Source organism: Mirounga leonina, unplaced genomic scaffold, assembly GCF_011800145.1.
Source record: "Mirounga leonina isolate KUSES-001 unplaced genomic scaffold, KU_Mleo_1.0 Mir_153, whole genome shotgun sequence".
NCBI lineage: Eukaryota > Metazoa > Chordata > Mammalia > Carnivora > Phocidae > Mirounga > Mirounga leonina.
In genome coordinates, this window is record NW_023270387.1 from 10208925 (window position 1) to 10225435 (window position 16511).

The 16511-nt window shown below is 41.2% G+C and overlaps 1 protein-coding gene across 2 annotated transcripts in view; it reads right to left on the reverse strand.

The window, feature by feature from the left end:
• Positions 1-7895: 7895 nt before the first annotated feature.
• The window catches only part of ZW10 (zw10 kinetochore protein), a 32723-nt gene continuing 24107 nt past the window's right edge, over positions 7896-16511 (reverse strand). For both annotated transcript variants that reach the window (XM_035008969.1, XM_035008968.1), the window contains exons 11-16: positions 15147-15218; positions 14303-14472; positions 13323-13453; positions 12501-12632; positions 11523-11725; positions 7896-8998 (exon numbers count right to left, since the gene is read on the reverse strand). In XM_035008969.1, the coding sequence (XP_034864860.1) occupies positions 8878-8998; positions 11523-11725; positions 12501-12632; positions 13323-13453; positions 14303-14472; positions 15147-15218 (829 nt within the window). In that variant the 3' untranslated portion in view covers positions 7896-8877. The remainder of the gene's footprint in view (positions 8999-11522; positions 11726-12500; positions 12633-13322; positions 13454-14302; positions 14473-15146; positions 15219-16511) is intronic.

Below are 16511 nucleotides of genomic sequence, written 5' to 3' on the forward strand. Positions count from 1 at the left end.
TGTGGATGTGTCTCATGCTAGGGGGTGAATTGTGGGTCCCCCCTTACCCAAATACATATGTTGAAGTCTTAACTCAGAATGTGACCTTCCTTAGAGATAGGGTCTTTACAGAGGTAATCAAGATAAAAGAAGGTCATTAAGATGGGCCCTAATCCAATATGACTGGTGTCCTTAAAAATGGGGGAAATTTGAACAAAGACACATAGAGGGAAGATGATACAAAGAGACACAGACAGAAGATGGCCATCTGCAAGCCAAGGGGAGAGGACTGGGACAGGTCCTGCCCTCACAGCCCTCAATATGTACCAGTCCAGCCAACACCTTGATTTTGGATTTCCAGCCTCCAGAACTGTGACAATGCATTTCTACTGTTTAAGCCACCCCATTTCTGGTACCGTTATAGCAGCTCTGGCCAACTAATACATCTGGAGACGTCTGAGAGGCAGGAAGACCCCTGAGTGAGAAGGACTTTTTGTGAGAACACTAAAAAGAACACCAGCTCTGGACTCAAACAAACCTGGGCTGGGCCCCTGAGTTTGTATTACCCACTGTGTGTCCTTAGGCAAGACTTAACCTCTCCATGCCTTGATTCCTCTCTGTAAAATTGGGTTAATAATATCTTCCTCAAAGGAGCGGTTTTAGGATTAAATGTGAAAACACAGCCTTTGGCTTATACAGACCCAGGTTGCCCACGGCCCCTCAGCAATTAGGCACAGTCGCCAATGTAAATTCTGACCACCCAGCAAATACTGACGGGAGCGATCATGAGTCACTTTTGTAAAATTACTACAAAGTGCACATGACCCTGATTATTACCACGCCCCCTACGGGATTCTGTGAACGTTATGATGAATGCTTCCCGTCTCGGTTCCTTCTGCCCCACTGAATTTATTGCACACTTGCTCTTTCTCTCTGTCCCTCTGACTAAAGACTTCAGCTTTCTGCTCCTTAGTCCCCCTCTTTCATTTCTCCTGCCAGACTTGGAACAGAAGGGGAGTTTGCTCTGCAGCCCCCAAGGCCTCTCTCCCTCATCACTCCCTCTCATGCTCATTTCTGGAGACAGACATATAGATGTTGAAAAAAAATTTTGTTGTTGTTGTTGCCTGCTTTAAAAAAACAGAACAAAACAAAAACCTTGTTACTTAAATCCTCCCACCTCCACCCAAAGATAATCATCATTGTAATAAAACTGAATGGAAAACCACTTCTGGTAGTAGTAGTAATAATAATAATAATAAGCTCATATGATAAAGCCCTATTTGTCCAGAATAGCTGGCAAATTGACTGTTTGGGTTAACTGCTTATTCTATTTAAAAGTTGCCCAATCAAAGTTGAAGACCAACTTTCAAAGAACTAGAACATAAATCACATATGCTAAACTCCAAGTGCACTAGGATGGTTTGATCTTTGCCAGTCCAGAAGCCTTGCAGAATTTGGCAATGTTTCAGGGACGCTGTCAGGCCTTCGGTTAATGCTGAGGACTCCTGATAACAAGAACTGAAGGTAATTTGTGTCTCTTGGTGGTATAAATTCTTAAAAAACAGGTTTTTAAACCTATACGTAAATACAAATATCCACACACAGCCTAGGGAAGAAGTCCCCCTGGAACCCAAAATCAACCCTTGCCCATGTTAGAGGCCTCACGGGTTATTTACAAGGACACTCCAGCTCACACGGCAAAGGTGCCCCTTTCTCTCTTTATGTGGGCCACCATGTCACATACTGTGTGGGGCTGACGTTAAATCACTCCGTGATTATCCATTAAGCTTACTCTGCCCGGCTCCATATCAAGAAAGGTATTAGACACCATTGTTGCCCTCAGAGGAGTTCCAGTTTAGTTGAGGAACTGCCTACGTAATTAAACTCTAAATTGTGTGCATTGAACACTGATGTTAACGGGTCTATGATCCCTGTGCTGTGCGTTTGACATAGATTATCTCAATCTTCTTAGCGAGCCCATGAGCTCAGTCACATTATTATCCCCACTTTACAAACGAAGATTCTGAGTCAGAGAGATCTATAGCTTGTGCAAGGTCACAGAGCTAAAGAAATGCAGACTTGGGTTAACCCAGGTCAGTGTGACCCCACAGCCACCCTCCAACCGTGTTGCTTCTGCCCTTCCTTCCTCCCGAGTGCAGCCAGACCACCTGGTCCCCAAGAAGATCGGCCAAATGACCAGAATGAAGTCCCTTTCAGTCTTTCTTCCCTTCCCTTTTATCCACAGTTCCCACTAATCTTCCCCAAGATAAGATGAAACAGAAAAACTAAGACTAGAGGCTTTCTCAGGAGTTCCTTTCTTCTACTGTAAAGCAAACTCCAAGGCAAACTATAGTTCAGTGCAAATTTAAAAAGGTATTTACTATCTTTGCTTCATGGAAGAATAATACTGTTTTCTTAATGAGACTGTGAGTTTGCCTTTATGAAAAGAAAACTGCTTCTCCTCTAACCGAACTGCTCTTTCCTTCTCACTGCTTTGCTGGCAGAAATTACGAAGAGACAAACAAAAGCCAGAAAGTTAAGATTCTATGGAGTCCTCAGGGACCCCGAGTGAAGTGGTTATAGCTTGATAAAGTGAATGTGAAGCAACCAGGCACAGGAGGTAGAGGGAAACAGAAAAAGAATCAGAAGGATGAAGCACCTGGGTGGCTCAGTCCGTTACGCGTCTGCCTTCAGCTCAGGTCATGGTCCCAGGGTCCTGGGATCGAGCCCCGCGTTGGCTCTCTGCTCTGCAGGGAGCCTGCTTCTCCCTCTGCCTGCCGCTCTGCTGCTTGTACTCTCTCTCTCTGCCAAATAAATAAAATCTTTAAAAAAAAAAAGTAATATTGCCGTATGCATGCACTACAGCGCCACCCAGCTAGATGGACAAGGCAGCTGGTTTCTCCTAAATGAACCAACGAAGTTGATACGGAGCTGTAGGGGATTTCAGCACTCGGTAAGCCCAAGAGAAGTCCCACTCCTCTAAAACCCAGCGTTAACTAGTAGCCTTGCTAATAACTGCTTTCAGAAAGTCAAAGAAGCAAAAAGGGGAACTTTTTATCCAAAATACCCATTAAAGAACAATTGCAAATTTCACAACAGGCAAGGAAGAAATGATGTGGCCTAGACACAGGCCCCGGCTTTAGGAAAGCATATTTCAAAGACCACAGAAGCATACTTCATGGCCGTAGACTTTAAAAGAAAGACACCATACTATGGATGAAAGTGGGGGGAGGGGAAGTTCAAAACTGAAAATCTGACAATATAAAAAAATACGCTGCTTTCATACAAAAACAGCAGTGTGGCTGTAAATGGAAACCAGCGATGAGTTCTACAAAACAACAACAAAAACTGCAAAAAATAAAGGGGCCCTTCATATGCTAAGATAGCAGAATGGTCGGGACAGAGGAAAATCGTGTCAGGAAGATCAAAGCCCAGAATGAGCTGAAGTTTAAGAAAAACATTATCTCAAGGAATCTGGCGAAGGAGAGGAGCAGAAAGAGCTCGGCTCTGCTGGGAGCCAAAAGGGTGACATTAAAAACCAACAGAAAGCAAGCTGAACAACTCCAACACAGTTGTGCTTCCATATCCCTCAGCAAGGAGAATTCTCTTTGGCCTGCAAAGGATGGAATAAAAACATAGTCAGCAGGAAAATGAAGCCCGAGGTGGGTGAAAAGACGGAAAAAGAAAAGCTGGGCTTGAAATAAGCTCACAATTCTAGCCTCAGATGAATTCTATCCCATGGGACTTACGGGACTTAATACAAGAAACTGCACATGTAATCACAAACCTGTGCTGTGAGCATGAGCAGGTACCCCGACTTTGAAAAAGGGGACAAAAGATCTACTGGTCCTTCAGACCAATGCAGTTGAAGTTAATTTCACAAAAGGTCCTAGGACACATTACTAAACAGACGGTTGGTGAACAACAAGTCCTAATATTTTAGTTTTAAGTAATAATACTGTAGATACAGATATGGCAAACTACCTAGACTTTGCATTTAGGAACAGAGCTTGGTATTGAAATGCAATGAAATTGATAACAGGGTTAATCTGACATACTTAATGTTACGCAAAATTTTTATCATCCTGCATGTTAATCAAGCATAAATGGAGCCCTTCATGCAAATGAAAACAATTACTGTTCTTTTAAAGCTGCATTTCTAAAGTCAGAGAAATGGGAATGGGAGACAGAAGCCAGGTAGCGGCTGCTCCACACCCCATACCACTCCCCACCCCCAGACAGACCTTGGGAAAGGGGGCTGCCCAGCCAGCCTTAAACCAAGCCAGTCCCAGATGCCAGCCAACAGCCAGCCCTCAGACCCACCAGCTGGAGCTGGGTCACCATGTCTACTGGATTCTCTGTGAAGGAAACCCAGGAAAACCTGATTTTAAGACAGCAGAGTTCATCCTCTGATGAAACAATCAGCAAGAGGAAAATCTTTACTGGGCACCTTTAGAACACCCAGAAACTATAGGATTGGGGTAGCTAGAGCAAGTGTTTGGGGCAGAGAGGACTCGAAGGGGAAGTGGTGGGATGAGTCAGCTGTCAAGTGTGGTTTGGTGTTTGTGAGCTCACACCCGGTGTTCAGGGAACGGGAATTAGAGTGGAACAGGATGAGCCTGCGTGGAGAAGTAAGGTTGGGGAAACAGGGAGGGAGGCCAGCAGAGAGAGGAGGAATGATGAGAGCTGAAAGAAGGATGCAAACAGACAAAGCTTCAAAGGAAACAAAATTCAGACTTTACACAGGAATGAACCCTGGGTTTGAAATGATATGCTGTCTGGCATTTGCTTCAACATCCAGTGTTAATCTGGGAGCAAGGAGGACGGAGAGGGGGTACAGATGATCACAGTTGTTATATTGCCTGTATGATCATAAATGTTGAAGATGGGGGGAACACAAGCAGGGGGAGTGGGAGAGGGAGACGGATGCGGAGCTCGGTCCCTGGACCCTGGGATCATGACCTGAGCCAAAGGCAGACGCTTAACAACTGAGCCACCCAGGTGCCCCTATTTTCTATACTTTTATACATGTTTCCCCCCCCCCAACCCTTTCTTTTGAAGCTACTAAAGCTTTCCTATGTACTCAGAGTTAAAAAGGAACAAAATAAAACAAAATCCTTATGATGGCATACACAATCGTACCTTCTCCTGTTACTTCTCTAGCCTCCCTTCCTCCTACTTTCTCCCTCACTCTCCGCTATTCCTTGAGTCCACACACTCCCCCCATCCTAGGGTTTTGCAAGGGCTGCTCTCTCTGCTCAGAATGACCCGCACCCAGGTAGCCACATAGCTTGCTCTCCTTCTTAAGGAGATGTATTCTGACTATCCTATTTAGAATGACAGCTCCCTCCCCTTTTCTCCTTTCTCTAGAACTCTGGTGGAGTTCACATTTATCACTCTACATTTATTTTTCCCATAGTGAAGTTTACAATCTTCAAACATACTATCTAATCTACTTACTTTATGTTTATTACCTGTCTTGGTCACTGGAATTTAAATCACCAGAGGGACAGGAATTTTTGTTCTGAGTTGGTGTGGGGGGGGGGAGGGCGGGGGTTGTTCAATGACTAGGGCAAGGCTCCGCAGCCAATAAACGTAAGTGGGATGAATGCAGGAAGTTTTAGAACTGCATGGAAGGCTGAGACAAGGCAGGGGTAGGTGTCTGTGGTCTTGGTACCAGTTTTCTCCCACCCCAGTCTTTCACACTAAACAAGAAATCTAGGGCACCTGATTTCTGAGGAGGAGTGCAGAACTTATACATAGCTCGTCAGAATTACTGCCCTCCTCCCAAACTCTAGGCAGAGATTTCATAACTTGGTTTTGAGACATCTAAGGCTGTCCCCAGTTATGTCATGTGACATCCCAAAATTCTTAAACCAAACTCCTCGTGACAAAGGGAGGAATTCTGTCTAAGCCATATGATAATAGAAAACTCAGAATGAGGGGCTTTGTCGCTTTTAGGAAATGTTAGGCTTTAGGACAAGACATATTTTTAGGAGGAAGTCATCACAAAACCAATGATCAAGTCTATGATTAGGAAGAATGTGGGCATCAAAACCCAATTTTAAAAGACTACTTTGTGCCACCACTTTTTGTTATGTGAGGCAATTTCCAATAGCTTTAGCCCTTCCTGCATTTATAGTTACATCCCCTTCCCCACGAAGTTACTCCTATACACAGCTTCATTTATCCACGCTACAAACTAGCTGTGGAACTTGGGCAAACTTCTTTGGGCCAGTTTTCTTATAACAAAACTATCGTGTGTGTGTGTGTGTGTGTGTGTGTATACACATACCACTCAGAACTTTCAGAAGATAGACAAAATCTTGAGAAATCAAACAACAGAATGAAACCCCCCAAAAGGCCAGGAATCATTGCCTAAGTGATAGCGTAAGTATTTGCAAGTGTGGGAAGCAGACTATCCACACCCTCTGTAACAATGTTATTGATCAAAGAAAATACCGTTTGAGCTATTCACAAGTGATTGTTCGGCAACATTTTGCAGGTTAGTTAAGTAAGGTTGTTGTTCAGAGTCTGAATGATCTTCCTGGGCTGACCCAGGCCAGCATATACACCCAGGGCAAAATTTCCACAGACCAGACCTACATGCCTTCTGATGCTCCCAGGCCTGCGGTAAGAGTGCCATCTGGAGGATCTCCATTTTAGAGAGAAATCCTCGTGCAAAACTGACCGTGGAAAATCAGGAGGAAAATCCAACAGTCTAGGATCCACATAGTGACAGAAGTCACTATCAAGTAGATTCAAGTTGTTTGCAGTCTCGCATTTTTAACAAAAACTCTTTCTCCTAAAAGCGTGGGGAACCTTCTTGAATTTCATTCTTAGCGTCATCCGTATAGTTCTGGTTATTGGAAAGAGGTTCTTTTTCTAGTTGGCCCACAGAGCCACGAAATGAGTCCTCTGAAAGTTCCCTTCCTCCCATAATCTGCATGCTCTCTAAAAGCAGGTTCCATTCCCATTCCAACTCGGGTTCCCAATCAGAACAGGTACCTTCAAGGTCCCTGTAAGAGCTTCCAGACAAACCCAACTCCCACGTGCTTAATCAGATGGCTCATCTCTGACCAAAACGAACATCCATCTGATCATCAGCTATCCACTGGCCAGAGAAGAAGATGCAGTGTGCCTGCTCCGAGCGCCATGGTGTTCAAACTGTTCGTTAGGGGAAACAGTCCTGAGAGACGGAGTCGACACAGCCTCAGAAGAACTGTAATGCAATTTTCTGTGCTACTGAGGGGAGGGAAAGAATGCGAAGTGTGCTTTTCAGTTACAAGAGATCCCACCCCCAAATTGCTGTACCTGTCAAGCAACAGGAATAGCTTCTATGAACAAAAGAAATCTGCTATTCGGTGTAATAGTCCTGTGATGCATTTATTTCAGTTCTGTCCTTAGTTCCCCATTCCCTCAATTGCTGAGAGAAGAATGCTACCTGAAATTGTGCGAATTTTCAAAAACAGATTATTTTCTTCACCCGCGAAAATGGCTCCTTTCTCTCTCAAGGGAGACAACTCCTTTGTTCTCAAAAAACTAAAGTTGGTTCAGGCAGTTCTTTTTTCTGTGAGTTCTCATTGTAGGACATGCTCAGTATAGACAAAGGGCTTTTCATTAACTACAGCTGAGTTCTGTTATTAAAAACAAAACCGGCCTTCTTTGTTATTCTACGACCCCTATCGTAGGTAAAAGAAACACTAAACAACCGGAATAAGTAGGTAGGGGCTGGACCAGAATTGAGGGGGAAGGCAGAACACTTGGAAGACAGGAGGAAAAATCATTGTTCTTGGGTGCCAGAAATCAAGGGGGTAAGCCTAAGGAAGCATGCCCACTGTACTGAAAACTTCTTCCAGGCCAGGTCTGCCTGGAGCACCTAAAAATCACACCCTTTACTCCCTTTTCGTGAGAGGAAACCTTATTTCAGTATGAAGAGTCCTACAGAGGTCCAGGATAACCTAGACATAATGCATACCTCCAATGGCTGAAAAGAGTTAAAACCAGATTAAGTTGAGCTGAAGAATTACCTATGTCCAGCAAATAAAGGACTAGGCTACAGAGCCCAGAGTTAGCATCTTGGGGCATATATATGTGCTGAAGGAACATGATCAATTTAAAACCTTTGCCATTTGATAAGGTACAGAAACAGTGGAGTTTAAGAGGGTGAAAAAAAAAAATTCCAACCAAGAAAACAGAATTTAGTTGAAATAGCAAAATGTGACAAAAATGTAAACTGAAAGGAAGTCGTAGGAGTCCCAGAAATTACCAGAGGGTTATGAATAAAGACGGTGACAAGTGAGTCCTCTGTGAGGGTCATAAATGTCAGTGAAGAGAATGGCACAGAAGACCAGAAAACTCATTGGTCTCTTTTGTCAAAGCTCCCATGTTATTAAAGACAATCACCCTTAACTCTGAAAAGCATTATTTATTGGAAAGAAATATTAAAAGGAAGTCTTCTTAATTCTGGCAAGGACAAATACTGCTCCCCTACCCCCCAAAATATATCTCCCCTTTGCTCACAAATTCTTCACCCTGACTCTTGGAATCCCCTGGATTCCTTGATCCAAGGCCATGGCCTACATCTACAATGGATACAGTTCCCAGAAGGCCCAGAAGCGACATGAAATAATGCTACCCTACAGTTTCTTATCAAGGGAGGATGGCTAGAAAGTCAACAAATTGAGGTGCTTCACTTGACAGCTTATCTTAACATCCAGTTCCTCAACAAAGCCTCATACAAGCCAGAAGATAAGGTGTTCTTAGGTGAAGTCAGACTTCCGTGATATCCCAGAGTTCACCGAAACCAACGGATGATTCCAATTAGTCTTTAAAGCAGTAATTATGCCAAGAGAGAAATCCACACAGTCAAGACATGGCTTTCTTAGGAAGACACAGCTATTTAATCTTAGCAAGGGCAGCTGCTCTTCTTTCTGTGTTCTGGAACAAGGCACGAATTAAAGCTTTTACTTCACTGGAAGAGAATGCAGCTGCCAAGGGCCCTTTTCCATCTGCCCACCTGCAAAATAAAAGATAAAATTCAATTTCCTCTTATGTCTCTGTATAAGCAAGATTTTAAAACTGCTTCTTTGTTCCCAAACGCTTATTTGTCTTAAATGGAAGTAAAACAAATCCTGGCATCCTCCCCCTCTCGATGGCTCTACCAGCCAATCTCTTTAATTTCTGCTCCTCCAAGACATTTTGGTAACAGCATAGTCAGATGAAGAGACCAGGTTAGGAGATAAAACTGCTCCCCCTCATTCTATACTAAGTCCTGTCTGAACTTGAGAATTATGGCCACATCCTCATGTGGTTATATGGAGTCTTGGGATCAGTAACTATTTTTATTTTTTTTTTAGATTTTATTTATTTATTCATGAGAGACAGGGAGAGAGAGAGAGAGAGAGGCAGAAGCAGGCTCCCAAGGAGCAGGGAGCCCGATGCGGGACTCGATCCCAGGACCCTGGGATCATGACCTGAGCCGAAGGCAGACGCTTAACCATCTGAGCCACCCAGGCGCCCAGTAACTATCTTTAAAAATGAGCCACAGGCAACAAACTTTAACCAACAAAGGACTGGTATAAAAAATACACAGCAAACTCCCATTAATCAATAATGAAATCACAAACAACCCTGTAGAATAAAGGGCAAAAAACATGAACAGGAATTTTACAATAGAAGGAAAATAAGTGATCAATAAAAAGATTCTCAACATCATTAGAATTTAGGGAAATATAAATTACAGTGACAATGAACTACCATTTCACAGGAACTAGCAAAAATTTCAGAGTCTCAGAATACCAAATACCGGTGAAACTGTAAAGCAACAGGATAAACCAATGAAATATCTGTACAAGAGAATATGATACAGCAGTGAAAACAAACTATAGCTCTGCATACCATCATGAGTGAATTTCAAAAACAGAATATTAAACACAAGAAGCAAGTTATAGAAGACTCCATTTATAGAAAGTTCAAACATAAGCAAGTCTAAACTATATTGTTCAGGGATACATGCAAATGTGGCAAAACTATAAAGGAAAGGAAAGGAAATAATTAACACAAAATTCAAGATAGTGGCTGCCTGTGATGAGAAATGTCTGGAGAGGGGCACACAGGAGTCTTCACGGTACTGGTAATATTTTTCTTAAATCAGGTAATGGGTACACAAATATTTTACTTGTTTTCTTTAAATTGTAAATATGTAAATATGTTGTGTGTGTGTATATATATGTATACACACACACATATATATACTGTATTCCTTCATATGTATATTTTATAATGTTAAAACATTTAAACTACATGACTAGAGGTAGTTTCTTCAGTAAGAAGTTTCCCAATTAGTTACTATCCTTAGGTTTACTGGAATCTCTAGGAGAAAAATTCTTCCTAGGCAAAAAACAAGAAGCTAAGATACACCAGTACTGTGATTATTCTCACAACAAAGAATTAATGATTATTAGGCTGCAGCAGGGTCCTTTAACAGCAGAAAGAAAATTTCTTTGCTGCCCTCTGGAGTCTTACCTGAAGACATCTCATTACTCACTAAGGACTTATAAATAACAAATAAATCAAATTTTGTTCTAATATAGTTGGAAGTATTTTGATGTGATTTTTCTCAAGCAGAAATCTCATTTTCATTGTTTTAGGATGGACAATACATGCTGAGAACAGCTCAGACACATCTGGGATGACTGGTCTAATACACTGGAGCATCTGTAATAAACTAATAAACCAAGCTAAAACAGGCAGACCAGTAGCTGTAAGGATGGAGATGGACCTTAAGGCCTACTCAGGGAGTTCCCTATGCAAAGTAGGCATACTCATCAATAATTTACCAAGACAATAATCAAAGCATCCATGAATGTGTAACTAACCCATATCTATTCTCTTTTGTGCAGCATCAGTGACCTCTGCACACCAAGTGTGATCCAATAAAGCATATATTTACTGCGCACAGCAAAGTCAACTGATGGTCTCTGGTGTCGGGAAAAAACATCATCCACTTTACTTAAGAAAAGATGAATCCTCTCTATGTGTATGATGCTTCATCTCTAAAGCCACTGTACTCCCTGCAGAAGAATTGCTGGTCGATCAAACAGTGGTTTGATGCTGAATATTCCATACAAATAAAAGTCACTTCTCTGTTAACAAATCAAAGTCAACCTTAAAATGTATCCACTGTTGGTTAAAATGGGCAACAACTTCCATCCAGATGTCAGAAGGTTGTCCTTCCTACAACTGTAAGATCACTGGTACAGCCTGCCAGAACGACATGTTCAAGACCAAAATAATATGAAACAAGAAGTCTTTATGTTATCAAATAGGAGAAAGTGGTAATGAGATCTACACTATTACAGACCATGCAAAGACCCCAACTACTGCAACTCAATATGAAACTCTTTCCTGAGCAAAATTAAGAAAATGAGAAAAGCATTACTATCAATGGCACTAATACTTTCCATCTTTGGAGATACAGAGAGAGAGAGAGAGAGAGAGAGAGAGGAAGAGATAACCCTCTCTAAAAGGGTTATACCCACCGATCCCCAATTTCTTGCAGGCTGGCTTGTAACATCATCATCAATTCCTTGAATGGCATCCACTTTTGCACATAGACTGGAACCTCTTCTTGGTATTTCTTGTTCTTGCTTTCTTCAGACAAAGGTGCAAATACTTGGGGTCCTTCGTCCATCACTGTTTTGCATAAGGAATACAATCTATCACCATCTTCAGTAGAGATGTCCTGGTTTTGCAGAGAGGGAACACAAAAGAACAGAATTGGGCCAGCTTAGCAGTCAGGAAAGGGGAGATCTTTGGTGCACGCTGTCCAAGGGGTCAGCTACAGCAACATGTTTTCCAACCAACTTAGCACACCTTAACAGACATGAGATATCATCAGCTCTCTGACAACACTCCTCAAGCTAGAATGACACAAAATATGTTTCAACAGATTGTTAATAATTTAGTTTGCCTGCATGAAAGAGCCCATTTCTCCAGCAGAATGTTGCACCCCTTGCTGCAAAGCAGGGGATATTTTTATAAACAAGGATTTAGCCAATCTATGCTTTAGAGACATCAGCTGGCAGAGTCCAGGCAACCTGCATCTAGGCTCACATATACAATCCCAACTGCAACAGGGTGCATTTCACTTCACCAAATTATTTAGGTCACTTGCAAATTAAATAAATATATGACTTCATACTTTACAACACATCTAAGGACTATCCAGTTTCCAGCCTTCTCATTCATAATTCCCACGGATGCTAAAGGGAGAAGCAGTATAATCCTACTTTCTTATATAAGTATAAAAGACAAAAATTAGCAAGTCTCCAGCAAAACAGAATTAAGACGGAACTGAAAAAAATAACAGTATAATGAGTTAGACGTAAAACACGAGCAATTTCTTCTACCATCTGTGTTGACTAGAAATGAGATTTCAACATCATTTTCTTAGTAAAGCGACAATTTGAGACAAGAACCGCCATCTCAAGTCTGGTGAGGCATCTAATGGCCCTTACCTCTAGAGCAGTGATTCTGCCAATGATCTCAGAAATTGCTGTATTGAGTAAAGTCCCCATGGCCTTGCAATATATGTTCACTGGCAGGACATCCTGCCAGACAATTCCAAGTCTCTTCAGCTGGTGTAGTACCTGTCAGGAGAATACAGCTGCTGACATGAAGTTGACTATTGCCAACTCCTATTCTGCACATTCACATTTATCACATGGTTATGGGGAAAGAGGCATTATAGGAAGGTGAGGTAAAGTTATCAAAAGTATGAGCTTCTTGAATATGTCACCCTAGTGATATCCCTACTAGATGAAAAGTAGACTTATCTGAGGATGGGAAAACCACTGCAAGAAGATAAACCTTTAACAGGTCAGAGTTATGTATAGATAACTGAGAAATGTATAGAATTGTGGATTTAGTATATTGTACACCTGAAACCAATACAAAGCTGCAATGTTAGTTTTCACTTCAATAAAAAATAAATAAATAAAAACCATGTGCTCATTAAAAAAAAAAAAAAAAAGATAAAAAATCGGGGAAGAAAAAAGAGGGGCACTGAGGTAAAAGCTAATATTTCAGATTTCCCAAACTGACAGACTTACTAATAACTAGTCATGTTATTGGGTGGCTAGAAAGATAGCTTCTTGTTGGCTTGGTGGGATAGGAAAGGGAAAGGTCATAAGCGTGACTGTAAAAGGTACCCATATTTTCTGACGGGGGTTGTAGAGAATCAACTGAACTACCTGCTACATATTCTTTGCTGCTTAAAACACAAGGGGGAATTATCTGGAGAAAGAGTACAAATTCCAGAGCTAACAGCAGCTGCCCACCTGCCGGACTGCTTTACTTGCTGCAGAGTAATTCTCTTCATCATCCATGTTGGAAAAGTTTCTAGCACTTGATAATCTTTCCAGAAGTTCTCCTTTCTGTGCCCTCATTTGGGCCAAAAAGCACTCTGTCCCTATGGTGGGGAAATAGAATAAAGAATTCTAAAAGTTGTTCAAGTGCACTCTACAACTCCAGGGTGGAGGAAGAGAGACAAGCATGAATCATACATTATTCTGCTTATCTGAAAACAACTGCTTGCCAGATGACATCATAAAGTGCTCTAAGGTTACTAGAAATAATCACTTCTAAAATACATTAGCCAGTCCCTCCAAACCCACTCTCAGGATAATAAGTCTTTCCCAATAGTCTGTCCAGGGTCAGATAAGAAACATTACTTATTCAGAAGCAGCAGCTACTTATTTTTCTGATATATCTACACCACCTAAGGGAAAAGTCAGGAAGTAAAAAACTAAGTGAACCATATAGGTTCTCTGCTTTTCTTAGAATATCATTATAGTAAACATATTGATTTATCCCACATTTCATTTCTTTTGATTTTTAATAATCCCAAGTAAAGCTAGGTAGAAGAGCGGAGAGCTATCTTGAGGTTTTGCAAAAGAACAAGCAGTGACATTAGTAAGCTCTTACTGACAAAGCTAACAGAATTATCACAATACAAATCTCATTATGTGTCATTCTACTGACAGGACTCTGATTTGGTGAATTCACTGCACACCAGCAATGCAGCTTGAATCTCTAATGTACCATGAAATCATGTCTTGAAAAAGTAGTACTTCCACAAAGACTGCATTCACTTTATAAAATTAAATAACCGGGAACAGTTGCAAACTAAATGCTATCCCACTTTCCAATATAGCTCAGGACCACCACCTAATTTCTCACTGCCTCATTCATAAATTACAAAGACATGACGCTGAGAAGCTGCGTAATCAGTATGTCCTAAATTGAAGGTATCCGTTACCAAGTCTCCTGAAGCCAGGTACAAGATCCACAAAGGTCGTGGTGCCATCACAAAGAATGGGGGCAAGACGCAATCTGAACTGATGCCCGAGTGTCAGCAGGTGGTGAGCAATATACATACAGTTGTTGTGGTGAATGGCAGCCAACTGGGGCAGTTTCTGAAGGTTCTCCCTAGGCCAGGAGGAGGGGTGGAAAAAGAAAGAAACCAAAAGTTACTGAAGCTGAGGTGGATGAAAAGTTACTTCTTTTTTAATGTACTTCTAGGCTTTAAGAACTGTCTCTCCTGTACAAATACATAACAAGGTCCGGTCTCATCACTCCCACCCCAGTCAAGCAGAGTGAGACCATTCTGCCTGAGTGCAACCTGATCCTATAATCCTATTATAGGATTATAATATATCTTTCTCTTCTGATTAACAGAAGAGAAAGAGCACGGGAACCCAGATGTTGACCTGTGTCGACTCTCTGTACATAAACCCAGAAGAGCTGTATACATTCCCTCCAAACTTAACACTGACCAGTCTGTGCAAGTAGGGACTTGCTTGCCCTTCTGCCAAATTCCTTTCTCACTTAGACAGTGAAGCACTAAACTCTTCTAATTCACTAGTTTTCAAATTGGCTACAGATCAGAGTCACCTGGGAAATTTTAAAACATACAGATGTTTAGACTTGAATAAATAACCAATATTCTTTCAACATGTTTTTTTCTTAAATGGTTTATTGCATTTCATTGTGAATTTCAGTAACCAAGATATTTTTGGTGGGAATATAAAATTACTGGTTTTAATCCAACTTACACTTTAGATATAGAGTACCATACAGAAATCAGAAACAGTGGCACTTACTTGTGATATGTTGGCACGACATCATGGAACAAATGGAAGATATTCCTCACTGAGTAGAAAAGTTGAATAGCACTGAAGAAAAAAAAGTTTCAACAGAAATGCATAAGGATATTAGCAATGAGATAAAAGGTCAAACTAAGTGCACATTAGTCATCACCAAAACTACAGTTCGAGAGAACACCTGGCTTTGGTCACTGCTGAAAACACCCTTAATCTAGATGGAAATATATTCTCAACCAGTATTTACTAACTAGATTGCAGTTCTAAAAACCTGGATCCATTAATAATTTTAAGAACAGCAGCATTAACCCAAAGCCTCCTTCCCATTATCAATTTGTGTTCTGCCAGTACCCAGAGTATCCCTTCAGTAACAAATGGAGCTAAGCCTCAAGCAAATGTCACCTACTCACTGACGCACTCTGCAAAGGGCAAGGTATCAATAAAGGCATTCACTTGGTTCTTTTAGAATCAGTCTGACTTTCAGCCCTCACCTTTTCTCCTCCTTACCCCAATGCAAGGAGATGAATCAACATTTCTAGGATAGAATCTAACCTCAAAATTTTCTGCCCTTTAAATCTGGCCTTAGAACACCTGAAGATTATTATTAAAATGCACTCAGAGCAAATATAAGGTCCGTACAGCTTACTTCCACATAAGACTATCTTAAACTAGGGGCGCCCGGGTGGCTCAGTCATTAAGCGTCTGCCGTTGGCTCGGGTCATGATTCCAGGGTCCTGGGATCAAGCCCCACGTTGGGCTCCCGGCTCGGCAGGAAGCCTGCTTCTCCCTCTTCCACTCCCCCTGCTTGTGTTCCCTGTCTATGTCTGTCTCTCTGTCAGATAAATAAAATCTTTAAAAAAAAAAAAAAATTTTTAGAAAAAGACTATCTTAAACTATGTACCTTGAATAAGTAACAGGAATTCCACAAATATTTAGAAAAACAAGTCATGGTTACTATATCCCTAAACACTGTTACTACTTGATTACGATGATACCTGATGAAATTATTTCATTTTACTTTTGTTGCACGTGTTGCTATTCAAGGTTTGGTAAAGGGGAAGTGAGTCATAATGTAGTTGTGTTTTTGTCCTGTTTCAAACTATTTCTTTTGGAGGAAAGAATGCATATAGATATGCAGTACACAAAACTACTGTTTAGTGTTCGGTGTTATCAAAAAATTGCGGAAATACTGCCTTGCATCTCTAACTTTTGGGCTAGTATGTTTCAGGTGAAATAATGGTTACTCTAAATTTATTTTACCAAAGGAATATATACTTTTTTTTTTTTTAAGGAATATATATATTTTTTACATGTTTTTTTCTTCCTACTTATATTTAAAACTGGATGGGGGGCTTGTGAACACAA